This window comes from Pantherophis guttatus, chromosome 5 (assembly GCF_059756535.1).
Source record: "Pantherophis guttatus breed Tessera chromosome 5, ASM5975653v1, whole genome shotgun sequence".
Taxonomy (NCBI): domain Eukaryota; kingdom Metazoa; phylum Chordata; class Lepidosauria; order Squamata; family Colubridae; genus Pantherophis; species Pantherophis guttatus.
This window is the reverse complement of record NC_142067.1, coordinates 39,505,845-39,522,682: the sequence shown is the minus strand read 5'-3', so window position 1 is coordinate 39,522,682 and position 16,838 is coordinate 39,505,845. Positions and strand designations below refer to the sequence as shown.

The 16,838-nt window shown below is 36.2% G+C and overlaps 1 protein-coding gene across 2 annotated transcripts in view; it reads right to left on the bottom strand.

Annotated features, from left to right (window-relative positions):
- The window catches only part of EPHA6 (EPH receptor A6), a 429,275-nt gene that overhangs the window by 124,197 nt on the left and 288,240 nt on the right, over positions 1-16,838 (bottom strand). The window contains exons 7-8 of one of the 2 annotated variants that reach the window (XM_034413652.3): positions 9,969-10,016; positions 9,455-9,617 (exon numbers count right to left, since the gene is read on the bottom strand). In XM_034413652.3, the coding sequence (XP_034269543.1) occupies positions 9,455-9,617; positions 9,969-10,016 (211 nt within the window). The remainder of the gene's footprint in view (positions 1-9,454; positions 9,618-9,968; positions 10,017-16,838) is intronic. The other variant, XM_034413664.3, reaches the window with a different exon arrangement.

Genomic DNA, 16,838 nt, shown 5'->3' with positions numbered 1-16,838 from the left:
TGTAATTCAATTTCAATTTACAATGCAAACGATTACTGGATGATGAGAATTTCTTATCTTACATGTGGTAATAACAGCACATTTTATAAATTGTTCAGAATCAAGTCAGGCTGTTTAGTGACCACATAGTAAGTATCATATTAAAGTCTTTGATTGAGTATTAAATAATTAGTTTCTCAAATTTCAGTTCATTCATTATGCTGAAACTATCAATTTTACACATCCCATAATTTCTGCTCTTTAATGCCCCAATTACCTGGGGGGGAAATAAGCATAATAAAATATTATTACATGCATTATTTTGAGTTGTATTATAAAGTTCTCAGGACTTTATTAATTTAATTGTTCATTAGTCTAATCATAGTTTCAATTAGTCCAATTAAAAGGAGGATAGAGGGAGCTTTATATCAGCCAAAACTTCACAGCAGTGCTTTGAATGTTCTGTCTATTCCTCAGAGCCCATAAGAGACCAGGTTGTCTTAGAAAGGGCCATTGGATGGCATTTTGCAGATGAATAGAGGCATAAAAATAATCACATTTTGCCAACTTAATGACCAAAGATTAGACCCTAATATGAGCTTGTATGTGTGTTTAGTTGGACTCATTCTTTGTCTTTCTCCATCAGCACACTAAGTATTTGTTCTAAAGCTTCATTCCCAAAGGATCTTCATAAAAACCAAGGACCTACTGGATTCACTTAGCTTCCTGAGGGCACTTGAGGATTTCATGAGTCTCTGGTAGGCAGTTAAGAATGGAGAGTCTTGGCAATTTTGGACAGGATTACATTTGAACACCTCCTGGACTCTAGGTTCTTACTCAACAAGCTAGTGGCACTTTAACCAAGAAAATCTTTCCACTAAACCATCTTGTGGTTCCAATTAGTCCTTATCTCAGTTATGGTTCAGTGTTCAGTTCTGCCTGTAATAGGACTGAGGAAAAGATTAGTTTCTTTACCCAACTTTTTGCAAGTGACTTTGGAACTGGCTGTCAACCATGCACTGAGTGTCTGTCTCATTTTAGTTTTGAGAAAAAGTTCCTGGATATTGCATACTTACAGAGAGCGAGAGCGAGAGAGATATGCAATGTTTCTTTTTTATCCATTATAATATAAGCTAGAGTGGTGGGTTTCAAATTTTTTTACTACCGGTTCTGTGGGCGGGGCATGGCTTGGTGGGCATGGTTTGGTGGGCATAGCAGGGAAAGGATACTGTAAAATCTCCATTCCCTCCCCAATCCAGGGAAAGGTTACTGCAAAATCCCCATTTCCTCCCAATCAGCTGGGACTTAGGAGGCAGGGAATAGATGGAGTTGGGGCCAGTCAGAATTTTTACTACCGGTTCTCTGAACTACTCAAAATTTCCACTACCGGTTCTCCAGAACTGGTCAGAACCTGCTGAAACCCACCTCTGATAAGTTTCATTTATTTTACATTCTGTGTATTTCTCTTTTGAATCGCTTTTTTGTTTAACATATGCAAAGAAAGTTTTGTGTGCCTCTTACCACAAAGTAGAAAATTTAATTTGTATATTTGTTCAAAAATATTATGACAGAGATGTTTGTTTATAAATATCATGGCAAGAGTTAATCTGTAGTCAGTGACTGATGATGCCCAAGATTTCCCTCCATCCCTACTACCTCTATGCATCTATATTTTTAAAAGTTGTAATTTTTCATTTGTAAAAGAATTGAGAAATTTGTGTTGTAATAGTTTAAAGATTATAAAATTATTTATTATTTTATAATATTTCATGTATTCATATTTTTGTAGTAATGTAATGCTCACTTCTTTGAGGTTTATGGTGTAAAATAAAATATAAATCTACTTGGATTTGTTAATTATCATTTACACAATGCAACAATGACTATTTCTACGCAATGTTTATCACCTTGAGGCCTTAATTCCTATAAAGACAAGCAATTAAAGGGAAACAGCATATGCAATAATGAAATAAGTAGTTAAGGTTTTTTTTCAAATTGAGAAACTTAATGTGACTGGAAGGCAGCCATAGCTAAGTTGCTGCTCCTATTCTTCCAGTAAACAGACTCCAAAAATTTATTTTTTATTAGGACACTGATACTGGATAACTACTATCTAGTCTCAAATCTTCTTTTTTAAGATGAAAAGATAGTGGGTCTACAATTATAAGAAGCCCTGAAGGAAATGAAATATCTATCCAGTCAGCTTTCATGTCTGGATATGTTAAGAAAAGCACATTGGTCTTTCTTATGGATCACCTGTGATGCAATATAATTCCAACTGTCTTTATCTTGTTGGACTTCTTACTAGATTTTTATATCACCACTCATAAAACTACTAAACGCCACAGAGCTTTGTGTTACGGGCACACAATTTTCGGTTGGACAATCTTGTTTCTTATTTTTATATGATGGTTCTGGGAGAAACAATCCCTATCAGTACAGGGATAATCAGTATATAAGGATACTGATAAGGATAAGGATATAAGGATGATACTTAATGGCAAGTATCTTTTAAAAATTATTTATCTGTCCTTTTAAAAAAGAAGAAAAAAGAGCAAAAGACCAATAAAAAGAAAGTAAAAAATAAAAATATGGAAATATAATATCAATAGGCATACAAAGGAATTGTCAATATTATACAGTTAATACTCAATATATTGTTGATGAACAATTAACCATAAAAACAGAGTACTTAAATTAATTTGAATATTTAGATTACTTTAAAACCATGAGAAAGGATTTGAATCTCTGAGCTGTGTCAGATTCTCCTGTTTGTTGTTGTGGAATATGCCCCCAGAAGGTAAACTCATAATAGATAATATTAGTTTCGAATTTCCACTTTGTTGTTCTTTATAAAGATTTAACATTTTGTGTGTTTCTGATTTCAGTTCTTTAGTCAATTCTTTTTCCCCTTACAACCATATTCTAAATACTTATATATGGTTAAATTATGAATTAATTTAATAAAATATCTATCCAAATACATGCTGCTAATTTTGCATTACTGCTGTTGCAATCTTGCGAGATCCGGCCATGAATGGTGTGCATGGGCTTTTAATGTTTTTAAAATGTTTTTAAAATGTTTTTTAATAATTTTCCTATATTCTTTGTTGTATTATTTTTTGCTGTAAGTCGTTCAGAGTCCCTTGGGAGTTGGGCGGCATAGAAATTCGATAAATTAAATTAAATTAAATTTTCCAAGTTTAAGTTCTCAATATAATATCTTTAGTAGTGTATCTTTTTTCCAATGCACAGACAACCCAGATGTGTACAAATATATGTTAGAACAATGGTGATTAACTGACTCCATGAAACCAGGAGACTAGAGTGCTTTTCTCTTTCAGAAAGTATGGATATCTTCTGTTTATTCTACAGCATGAAAAAATAACTTGAAATTAAATTTAAAAAGTGAACATTTTTAATACATTGACCATTCAGCCATTGGATGAACTTACAATCTATTACCAGCTCAATTTTATCTGTTAGTTACATGCTTTAGTTATTGCAAATTGACATCTGTCAGCCAGCAGACCCTCCAGCAGAGTGAAAAATAGGAAAGTTGACAGAACGACAGCTGGACAGATAAAAGAGAGCAGCTGCAAGACACATAGATACAAACTGTTGTGATTGGAGCTCTAATGGAAACGAATTAATGTCAAAAGTATAGATAAATGCAAAAGACATTATAAAGAACAAAAACAAATGCCGTTTTTAAAGGCATGGGACAAAATACGATTGCATCACCTTTTTCCTTCTTCATATTCTACATACTTAATCCTATTGAAGTACATTTTAAAATGATAAAAACAGTTAAGATAATTGTTAAACTGACTATTTCAGAGGTTCAAAATGTTTGGCATTGTAGATAATTACATCAATTATTTGCATTTCATTATATTTCACAGAAATAATAGTGTTATATTCAAGAATGGGTAATTTATATTGACCTAATGATTTAACTGTCCTTAATTCAAGAGTATCATCCAGAACTAGATGGACTACAATCTCAAGAAGAATAGCCACTTCCAGATGAGATGGACAGCATGTAAATGTAATAAATAAATAGATAAAAAATATTCTCACTATGTACACGGAGCCATGGCTTCTCTCTTGAGCCACTTAAGCAGACTCAGATGAGGTACATTCATGTAAACACACACACACACACACACACACACACACACACACACACACACACACACACGATGTATATATAACAACTTTCTTCTTGTAGATGTTTCATATTTTGCAGTTTATCCAATTTTAAGATACATAGAGGCTCTTTTGCACTATTGATGAAATCAAATCAATCAATGTTTTCCTTGTGGTTGTAGAGACATGTATAATTTGATCTACTGTATTAAGTTATTCTTAGTTTCTTCAAAACTTAAGAAACATTCTACTCATTTCTTGAACTCTTTAATTTCTTTTTTCAAATACTGTATAAAACTTCCTTATTATTCCTTACATATTTCTTGTTGCCTTTTCTTTATTCACTGTGTGACTCCCAGATATGCTATATTGGGGAATGTTAGGAAATGGTCATTGCCTAACTAGTTGGCCAGGTAATATATAACATTATATGTTAGGAAATGGTCATTGCCTAACTAGTTGGCCAGGTAATATATAACATTATATGTTTGTATTGTGTAAATGTATTATGTTGCTTTAAGAACATTGCTGAGTCATTCTGCATGCTGATTGGATGAGCTCTGTAGCCAATGTATTTAAGGAGAGCTAAATTGTGGTTAGTGTGGACATTACACCATATTTTTACCTGCTGCTATGCTGTAACTATTATTGATCTCTCTAAATGATCATTGTTTGATCATGGTTTATTTATTACTGTTTCCTGATATTTATTGAACTGTTTTTATATTGTTGTTCCTGAATGTTCCTTGTATTTTTCTACAAACTGGTGAGAAGATTTTATATCCCTGGATTGATCTTGTATTGCACTTTATATGGCTAAGACTTGGATTGTTAAAGGACTATGAATTCGCTTTACCCTTAAAGTAAAATACTATAAAACCAGTTTATCTGCATGTTATTCACAATTACTCTCAATACCGTTTCTGTGCGTAAAAACTTCTGATGGTACTGTGCTTTATAAACCATGACTCTGGTGGTGACACAACAATATCCTTAACACGGAAGATTACCGCAGTCTAATTCCCTGGATGTTTGGTGAACTCTGAATCTGCATTTTCAGTGTATGTGAAGAGCACCTTATTGGGAAAAGCAACACTAGTGGAAGAAATAACATTCCTTTGTTTAGCTACATCACCATATCATATATGTTTGGCATTCATATTTTTTATGATAGTAGTAATTTGGGATTTTTGACTGTTGATTCTTTGTAACTCTTGTTGTAGTCTTCACCACCAATCAAGCTAATATCAAGAACCACATTATTATTAAAAGAGAGGAAGGATTGTTAGAAGACAATGAGATTTAAAGAGGAGAAAGCATAATTATGAAAGGAGGCGTGAAAGGTTTTATTTTATTGGCTTTATAGTAGCCTGGATAAATTCCACTTTAAACGCAGACACTGGAGCAAGTGCACATTTGTATGGCTTGCAGTTCCTCTAGCTGACCTCTTAAGGCATATATATGCACTGATAAAGAAGGAAAACTCTTCACAACTTTTATGTGTACATCTATGCATGCACACACAACCAATGAAATTCACTGAGTGAATTTTCTTGTTTTTCCTTTTATGCTCCCACAATTCCAGCTGTTGCTTATAAATCGCCTCTTCTATCTGACTTATCTCTTCGATTGTTTTAGTATTTATTTCTATTATATGCTACTGACTTATATCTATGCAGTACTCTACTGATGTACACCAATTTGAATAAATCAGATTTTCTTTTAATTCACATCTGAAGCTTCTAACTGTGCTATTGGTTATTAATATATGTTGTGCATGAGTACATATTTGACTACTCATATAGTATAAAAACTACATCCTCTTTCATTAATTAGCTTTTAAAATTACTCCTGCAGTGCCAAACAATCCTCTTTCTGCTTCATGCACCACCATTAATAATCATTCCTAAATTTCTGACTGCTCTACATAATGATGTATCTAATTCCATCCTAAATAATTGAAATACCATAGATTGCATTCCATCCAGAAAAACAAGAAATGCATATTGTCCACTGGAAGAAGCAGTAATCAGCTTTTTACAAAAGAATGACTTTAAAGCTTTCTGTATACTTTATTTTCTACCACATGTAACGTACATAAAGTAGAGATTATTTAAAATATTTTACCATTTTTCATAATAGTCATTATCCCATACTTTTCAGAAATTATTTTTATTTACTTATTTACACTACACACTCAAGAGCCAGAGGACTCTGGGCAGGATATAGCATTATGTCTATGTCCATATTATCTTTATATCATTGATCATCTTCATAAAATCTAAGAATTAAATACACAAAATCAAAGTTCCACTTAGAATTGCATGGAGTAAAAGGTTTGGTGAAACAATATAGAATATATTATGAACTATATCTTTTATTTCTCATAAAAATCATTTGCCAAACCTACAAAGGGATTCATTCATGTTTGTTTCACCTTTTGTTCCTGTACTGATTTGCTATTATAGTGCCTTTTCCTTGTGTTTTAAACAATATGTTCGTAACAGATTGTTAGATTCATGAGAGATTGCTAGAAGCTGATTTTTACCGCAGGAATATTGTAGAATCTATAATTACAACTAAAATAATGATATAAACCATAAAAGTATTTCTAAATTTCTTTACAATACTGAAAATGGATGACTTTCTCACAAAACAACCTCTCATATACACTATCACAATGTGCCCGTTCTATAACCATCCATCCATCCATATCCATCTATTTCCCTACTCACCCCTCTGGGTGGTATGTGTCTTCCTCAGTCTCTGGTCCTCTACCAGAGGCCTGGGAAATTGAGGATTCTGTGCAGGATCTTAGCTGTTCCTTAGTTTGCTTGGATGTTGTTCCCAGGATGTGTTACAACCACTTTCCCAGCTTAGGAGTCTCAAGCCTGAGTGCTCCTATCATGACACTTTGGCATTTACTTTCCACATCCTCTCTAGTTCCTCCTTCAGGCCCTGATACTTCTCTACCTTCTCATACTCCTTCCTGATGTTGCCGTCACTTGGCACTGTACATTACCTCTATCTTTTATTTCTTGTTTATTACTGTGATATCTAATTGTTTGACTGGCAGCTGCCTGTCTGTCTGGATCTGGAACACATGTGGAATTTTAGGCCTATTATTCTCTATGAATGTCTGTGGAATCTATCATCCAGACTTAGGAGGGTCTAACATTATACTGCAGATGTTCCTGTACATAATGCCAGTTACTTGGTTATGCTTCACTGAATGCTGTTCCTTCCTGTACCTTACACCCTGTCTGTTGAATTATCTCTAAGGCCTCTTTGCACAGTTTGCACCTCTGTCAGGTAAAGCCCTGCTTCTATGGATCTGATGCCTAGTGCCTGTTCTTGTGTTGCTATGATCAATGCCTCAGTGCTATCTTTTAATTCAGACATTCCATCCACATTCTCAATGGCTGCCATTTTCAGCTATCTCTAGGTCATATGTCCCAATATAAGACATATATTGTCTTGTTATGGAACTACCTCTGCTTGATCTTTCTCCTATGTCTTGGGTATTGTCTCAGCAGTTCATCTTTGGGTGCCAACTTACTTATATATTCTTGGATTCTGTAAGTTTTGTATAGACAGGATTTTTACCATTCACCTGAACCTGCCTGCCCATTTTTTAGCTAGTTACAGTGTCTGGGTGATGGACTTGGGGTGGAAACCTCTTTACGTTGTATGTATCCAGTTCAAAAGTCTTAACTGCTGAAGTCATAAGCTATAGCTTAATTTTTACATTGAGATTTGAAAAAAAAATTAATCTAATATATGGCATTACTGAACTAAATAATTAATTATATCATTTATTATATATATATATATATATATATATAAATTTTATCAGTTTTTTTAAAAAATAAAATATTTTAATTAAACTTTAAGAAAGTTCTAGATATAAGGTAGGTAACTACAAATTATGAATGTATTACAAGTTGTTCTTGTCCCTTTGGATAGACCTTTATACACTAATTCTCTCACTATCCATTCCTGAGGTATACTTTTAATTTCATATATAGTAGCAAAAACACTGCATGCATATTAAAGAAACTGTACAGTATCATTTACTCACAAAAGATTTGGAGACATAGCTCCAATTGCATCCTCTGCCTGTGTCCCTTAATCAGTTATTTGGTTTAAGGCATAGGAGAGGAGAAAGATTGCTGGCAGTGGGGACTTTGTGAAAGTGTGAATTTGGTTTAAATTATTTTGTAAAGCTCAGCTTTGGTCAATGATATCTTATATTTCTATTCAATAGTATAACATATAAAATTTCCAGTAGAGTTACATAATCCACAAGAGCAATAGCACTTAGAGTTATATACCACTCCACAGTGCTTTACAGCACTCTTTGAGTGGTTTACAATGTCAGCATATTACCTCTCAACAATCTGGTTTCTCATTTTACCAACCTCAGAAAAAATGGAAGGCTGAGTCAAACTTGAGTCTCATCAGGATTGAACTCTAGCCTGTGGGCAGTTAGTCCTCAGTACTACATTCTAACCACTATGCTACCAAATTACCAATTAGTGATAGTTTGTCAAAGGTGATGGATTTATAATTATGATGAACTTCAAAACAAACCAACCAAAAAACTCTAATAAAATCCATGGGAAAAAATAAAGTAACTAAATAGTTACTTAAAGGAATGTCTCATCCCACTGGGATTGGCCTCTACCAGCAGGGAAGCCATGTTGTGGGCCCTATCTGCCAGGCTATCCCAGCTGTCAGGGTCCAAGAGAAGGGCCTTCTCTGTCATGCGCTTGCTCTTTGGAACATCTTATCCCCAGAGTGAGGTCTGCTCCAACCCTCCTGACCTTCCGCAAGAGCTTAAAGACCTACCTCTGCTAGCTGGCTTGGGGCTCCAAAGGAGGGACTTCATGTTGGGAGTGGTTAATAGATTAACATTAGATTCCACCTCTGCCTCTGCTCATTCTTCTTCCTTCCTCCCCAATTTTAGCTATTATATTTCTTATTTTTATACTTCTGTAGTATTTTATTTATATCGTTTTATTTTTTTTAATATTGTAAGCTACCCAGTTTCCTTGTTGTAAGATGGGTGGCCAATAAATTGGATAACAAACAAACAGATAAGATAAGATAAGATAAGATAAGATAAGATAAGATAAGATAAGAGCTCAGGATCACGTATTGGAATCTGAGTGATAAGTAAACTAATGTGAATACATATAGACATAAACATTTTCAATCAGTAATTCACTTTAGACCTAATATTCCCAATGGGTAGTTGTGTAATTTTAGATGCATATTCTGTTAGATATACAAAGATCTGGGGTCTTTGCCTGAGACTTACTTTCATCTCCAGTTTCAAATTCAAACTTTTGGCTATAGCCACTGTATCCTGTTGCAGTCCTGAGTCTGATATGAAATATGTACTTGGTGGCTGGTTTGAGACCTGTGACAATGACACTTGGAGCCTTTGACCTTGTGGAAGAATAGCTGAGCTGCTCATTCTCCTGAGGGACAGAAGAAGAAAAAATAGGATGTGACATACTAGCAACCTTTCAAAACTAAATTTTGTTATTAATGTCAAATTGCATTCATTCAAGGACTAAAACCACTATGGGTTGTGGCACAGACTAGGCTTAGCTATATATTAAGAAATGTTTGTTTTTCTTATACAGCAAGAGTTGACTAATTGTGAACTCAAGAGTTAGTAATTAGACAACATAATATTAAATTAGTACAAGACTACATTTATAGAAAATGGCAATTATACACTTTAAATCATGGATACATTTGGATTGCAAATAACTACCAAAAACATAATGTATAAATATGGGAGTATTCCAATGTCTGCTACTCACTTCTACCCGCAGGTAGTGCCAAAATGCCGGCGCTATCCGTGGGTAGGCCTGTGGGTAAAAGAAAGGAAAATTAACTCTGTATTTTTGCTTGTAACCCTGAAATGGGGTTATTATCTTCTTAGATTGGAAATGGGCTTTTATGCATACAATTATCTTACAGATTTGTATTTTGTTACTGAAGTAGTACTGGAAATCCACTCTCTAGGGAAAACTAAAAGCATGTGTATTTTTCGTAGGTTATAATGGATTTCCTTCAAAAACTGTATAGTAAATTTTTTTGAGTGAAATTATTTTTAGACATAGTCCAACCATTACAACTGCTGTAAGATTGATAGGACTATTAGCAGTTTAGTGATTCTTTGAGAATTTCTTTGATTCCTCTTTTGTTCTGCTCCAAAGCCTCAATATACCACATGTGATCATGTTCCAAAAGATTTTTAAAAAATGTTTCTATACATATCATTTGGTAACAAGTGAAACTAGATCATTTTTTGAGTTTGTAAGGCTCTGAGGGATAAGGGATAGGACAAAACAATTTACATGCTTAATAATAATAGCAATATTTTTTCAGTTCACTACATAAATATTTTCAACCTTACCTTAACTTCAATCTAACAACTAAATCACAATTCATTTTAGAAAAGAATTATTATATAATCAATAACCTACGTGGTATTATTTACATTTTAGTTTTCAGAATTCTCAGTGCAACCTATGGAATTCTGGGAGACAAATAATTCTGGGAGTAAAAAGTATCCACTCGGGATACTTAATCTGTGATAAAGCAAAAATATAGTATATTAATTATTAAAAGACATTTTATGTCTAATGTTTTAGATTAGATCCAGTAATCTAATCTAAACATTTCAGTATTCAGAAGTCTCAGTGTAGCCTAAGGAATTCTGGGAGCCATAGGCTGTGATGAAGCATAAATATAGTGTATTAATAAGGAAAAGGCATTTTATGACTGATGTTTTATATTAGATTCAATAATGAATTATAAAAAACAACCCCTAGAAAAAAGGACTCTTTCTCTCACCAAGGGATTCTGTTGTATTAACACTGCAGGTTTGAAACATGAAGCCCTGTAAATAAAATTGGCCTAACTGTCTCTAATCTTATGCAACTAAACTGAAGATATTTATGGCATGGCAAAGTTTTACATGCTGCTCCAGAGAAACAGTGCATCATTGCTATCTTAGATAGTATGTAGCAATTGCTATATGATTAAGTTGTTGTGTTCAGGGAAAATGAAGCACTGGGGAAAATATTAAATGATCTGTCATGTTCATAATTCAAAAGAGGATTAGACAGTTAAAAAAATCCCCTGTCCTATAAGGTGTCTTTATTTTGTTATTTATTTTTAATGAAGTCTCCAGCATATTATTACATTTTGCAATAGCAATCCATTGGTAAACTGAACAAGGAAAATATGAAATATTTATGCATATATAAAGAGAGTATACAAACTAGAACAAAAAGCAATTAAATTTTGCCTCCTCAATAAGTGTTACAGTATCACTGAAAAGAAAAGAATGTGGCTCCAATACTACTGATCCTTCAAAGCCCAACATAATATCTATTTCCCGCTTTGAAAAGCAGTAGGAATAAAAATATTAGCTGACATCCTAAGAAAGTTTTATTTTGTTGGCAGATACCAGGTTCAACATTTAACCTTAAAAGTCAAAGAAAATAATTAAGCTCTCTAGTAGAGAGTACAATTATCCAGACTGATTGTATAATTGCAGACTCAATCCGGGACAGATGACAAGAGTTAACCCATTCCTGACTGCTGGCCCCACGCTCCAGTAAAACGTCTTCATTTTATTGCTTTCATTTTATTTATTAAAATAGGTCTATTAAGTCTTAAATACCCCGAAAGAGTTAAGGTCAAATAAAGAAACAACAAAAGGGAAATAAACAAAAAGAAAATGACATAATATTTCACTTCAACTGATTACCATATTATCACAATATGCTCAATATACCCTGGGGGAATCCCATCAGATCATAAGAAGTAAACTATGGCCTTTCTGTGTAAAAAAGTGAAAAGAGATTAATTTTTATTTTACTTGAGTATAGATTTGTCTTGCTAGAATAGGACTATCTAAGAACTAAAATTATATTGGTAGAGCATATAGATAATATATCCCTTCCATTTGTTTTGTAATAAAATAATAAAAATATTTTATCAGTTTGATTGTGATAGAATCATTCTTCCTCAATTGAGATCTGGGACAGGATCAAAGCAAACCTATGAATACTCTAGGTAACTAAATCTCTTAGTTCAATAATATCATTTGATGAGAAGCATGTTCGAGATTTTAGAACACCGAAAGGAATTGTCTTATAATACTGATTGTAATCCACAAAATGGAGCATGCCTGTTTGATATACTTCTGTTTAACATTATGAGGATGGGAATGAAAAAAATAATAATACTGTAATAGAGGTAACTGAAAAAGGGTCTTGCTTTATGAAAGAATAGTACAATTGACAATTTCTATTCATTATAAGTTTTGGAAAAAATCAAAGTAAAAGCATAGCAGTTGCAACTACTACAATTGGGACTGGAATTTTGGTAGTAAATTGTGATGGTCATTAAGTCAAAGAACCCACTGAACTGGACCTGATTTTATGACCATTTTAACAGTTCACACCATCATAAGCAATGGTGGGTTCTAACCGGCTTTACTACCGGTTCTCCTTGTGCATGCGCTTCGCGCGCGATCACCTCTTCGGTCATACGCTTTGTGCGCTATCCACTCTGCTGCACCTCTCAGCTAATGAAGAAATAAAAGGTAGGGCAGGCGGGCGGGCGGGCCCAGCTCCCGAAGACAGAGAACTGGTTCGGTGATGTAATATCGTCACTGCTGCCGGTTCTTCCGAACCGGGCCGAACAGGGAGGAACCCACCAATGATCATAAGTCCAAATCATTCTCCTAAATGGTTTCTTTTGCTGAAAACTGACAAAAAATAAAAAAATAGGAAAGTGGCAAAAATTGTTTCAAACCACAGTCATTAACTTTGAGCCAGTTGCCAATGCCTGAAATGTGTCATATGACTGTGGAGTGAGGATGTGGCACAACATTTTATTATGGCCAGAAGTTCTTTATGGGCTCTAAACAGGGGTGGGTTCTAAAATTTTTTACTACCGGTTCTGTGGGCGTGGCTTGATGGTAATGTGACAGTTCTTTAGGATTTAGCAGACGTACTGGTCTACCAGGCTTTTAACTGCTTGTGGAGCTGTACTGGTCTACCCATTTATTTTTGCAGGCACTGGTCTACCCATTTATTTTTGCAGGCACTGGTCTACCCATTTATTTTTGCAGGCACCGGTCTACTCATGTATTTTTGCAGGCACTGGTCCACCAAACTGCCTTTTACCACTGATCAGCTGTAGAGCGGCTCCTTTGAAGCCCCGCGACAAGAGTTTCAACAGTTTTTTTCCTTATAGCCGATCAGCTGGCACTCAGGAGGCAGCAATAGATTGGGGGGGGCAAATAAAAGGTAAGAATAATGCGGGGGGCTGGGGGGGCCAGAACCAATTTGGTGACATCATATCATCACCACTACTGGCTCGGCGGAACCGGGAGGAACTGGGAGGAACCCACCACTGGCTCTTAAGCATTCTTCCAAGGTCATTGTAACGCTAAACAGTCATTATGTGACCAGTCATATGTTCAGGACTATCTATAGTTAGAAAGCTAAATGATGTGATGGAGCACACAGATAACTTTTTTTCCTTGTATGGCAAATACATATGAAAGAGAATAAAATAGTGTAATTCCAACATAATATTCCCGTGTGATTCACCTATACTATATTTCAGGATTTAAACTATGTATTTTTTCTTTGATGATCCAATTCTTTTCGATACAGGCTAGCTGGAACTTTACATACTTAAATAATAGTGTATTCTTGCAGCTCCTTAAACAAAACAGTTTGTATTCATTTAACTGATAAGGGATTGAGAGTAGAGCTTACTTTAGATTTTCATAGGAGTATATTTGTAAGAGAAGATGGAACCATAGATGAGCAATAACCATATTAGATAATATGCTGACATTACAGGTGGAGAAGTTGGAGGGGAGGATGTTGAAAATTCCATTCGCCACCCAAGCAAACATTGGAGCCTTCTCTTGCAGACGCAGAATCCAGGCACAGAAATGGAAAAACGAGGGGGGGAATGGGGACAACAAGGTGTAATTAGCAGAATCCAGGTACCGAAATGGAAAAACCAGGGGGAGGGAATGAGGAGGAGAAGGTATAATTAGCAGAATCCAGGCACAGAAATGAAAGACGAGGGGGAGAATTGGGAGGAGAAGGTGTAAGAAGACGTTTCCTTAGATTGCTGACGCTCCCAACAATGAGTTTGGCAGTGATCTAAGGAAACATCTTCCAGCTCTTCAAGATCAACTTTAAGCCGACAGCAAAAGTAGTGGCGGTGGGGGGGGGGGCAACAGGCACATGTTTGTGTGTGTGGGTGTCCGTCCCTCTACAAGGACTTGGAGGAAGACACTGCCCCTCTGAGGAAAAGAGGAGGCAGCAAAGCCCTGGCTGTCACCTGGGAGAGGAGGACCACGGACGGGGACACACACACACACACCCCATTGCCCCTGCTGCCACTACTTTTGCTGTCGGCTTCTCGGCACTCTTAAAGTTAATCTTGAAGAGTTGGAAGATCGCTGACGCTCTGAACAATGAGTTTGGCAGCATGGAAGGCAGGCAAGCATGGCAGGGCTGCTAGGAAGGGAGTAAGCTGCTAGCTCTCCCTTCCCCACAGCCCTGTCATACTTGCCTGCCTTCCACGTGGCCTTCTGCTTGCCTGTCTTCACAAGCTGGCCACGGAAAGGCTACCTGGAAGGCAGGGAAGCATGGCAGGGCTGTGGGTCATGGTCCATTTTGGGGGTGTGGCCAGCCAGCAATTGCTATCAGTATGGCAAACCAGCCCCAATCTCTCCTACTGGTCCTCCCGAACTGGTCCGAACTGGTAGCATTTCACACCTGGTTTGGGAATTTTTTTTTAAAAAAATACTTGGACACCTGCTGAAGAGATTATATTCATTAGCTACTTGAAGGGACAAAAAAGGACATAAAGAAAATAAACATAAATAATAAATTAGATTTTTGAGATAGCTTTCTTCTTTATTTACTTTTGTACTTTTCCAAACTCTGAATATAATGTCATTGTTGTCATTGTTGCTTAGAAAATGAGTGGTTTTTTAATGTCTGTCTCTCTGTCTATCTATCACAATTTATAATCAGTAAGATGAATGTCTTGAATGTCTGTATCTGCTAATGTGGTTCCACTACAATAAATTATTTATTACGATGGATATGAGGCGTAGTGGTGCAGTGGTTAGGGTACAGTACTGTAAGCTACTTGAATTTGGCAGTTCGAATGTCACCAGGCTCAAGGTTGACTCAGCCTTCCATCCTTCCAAGGTGGGTAAAATGAGGACCCAAATTGTTGGGGGCAATATGCTGATTCTGTAAACCACTTAGAGAGGGCTGGAAAGCACTGTAAAACAGTATATAAGTCTAAGTGCTATTTGCCATTGAGTGTCAGGAGAGGGGGGGGCGGGTCGCGCGCGCACGTGCCTACGCACATGCACATGCAACCCCCCCTCCCCTCCCACTCCTGGCACATGATGGCCTGGTAGGCCCGTTTTTCTTTCTTACCTGGTTCCAGATCCTCTCTATTTATCTGGGAAGGGCGAAAACAGCCTTTCTCACTCCCTCGGAGGCTTTCCAAAGGCCTGAAACGGCCCATTTCCCAACTCCTGGTGGGACAGGAAGTGACATTTTTTGCTGTCACTAGCTTCCAGAGCCTCTCTAGGAGTCTCTAGGAGCCTCTCTAGGAGTCTTTAGGAACCTCTCTAGGAGTCTCTGGAGGCTGGGGACAGCAAAAAAAGTCACTTCCTGTCCCACTGGGAGTTGGGAAATGGGGCCTTTCAGGCCTCTGAGGGAGTGGGAAAGGCTGTTTTTGCCCTTCCCAGATAAATAGAGAGGATCTGGAGCCAGGTAAGAAAGAAAAACGGGCCTTCCCCACCCCCAGGCCCTCCAGAGGCAGGAAACAGCCTGTTTCCCTACTTCTGGTGGGCCCAGAAGGCCCAAAAATCAGCTGGCCAGCGCACGCATGCGCCCCAGAGCTGAGCTGGCGTGCCCACTAATATGGCTCCGCGTGCCACCTGTGGCATGCATGCCATAGGTTCGTCATGATGGTTATAGGGATACAAATAGAGCTAACATCCCTTCTTTATACCTATAAGTAAATAATATAGAAAATAAGTTTTGTTCCTTGAAATTACTGAATATGTATTTTTCTTTTGAAAATTCTTTATCTGTTTTCCACCCAGAGCTTTAGCATAACTGCCAGAGGATGATGGATTAGTAATACATATAATTGAGTAGGGTCAATTGCAGTTTAATAATATTATAACAGAATTATATACCAGGAAGAAGAAAGAGGAAAAAAGGCAAAATGAACATAAATCAGAATGGAAACAAAATAGACTGCAGGTGGTACTTCTAGCTTACCATAATTAATAGAACAAGTGATTATCATAATAAAATTTTTTAAAAAGATATATTAAAGTTTACATTTTAATTTTAAGGGAGTTTGGAAAGGATTATAAGGTCTTACAAGGTTCAATAGTACAGAAAGGTACAGATTTAGAAGAAATTAGTATAGCTGAAATGGAAATAGCTGAGGGAGAAATATACCCTGTAAAATACTAAAATGGCTCAGATATTGATTGCTCCTTTTCAGCTGTATATATATCACTCCATTAATGCCAATTTTCCTACATGAAAACTTTGGAATCAATATGTCGAATACTAAGTCGTGCATGTTTATGAAATTGC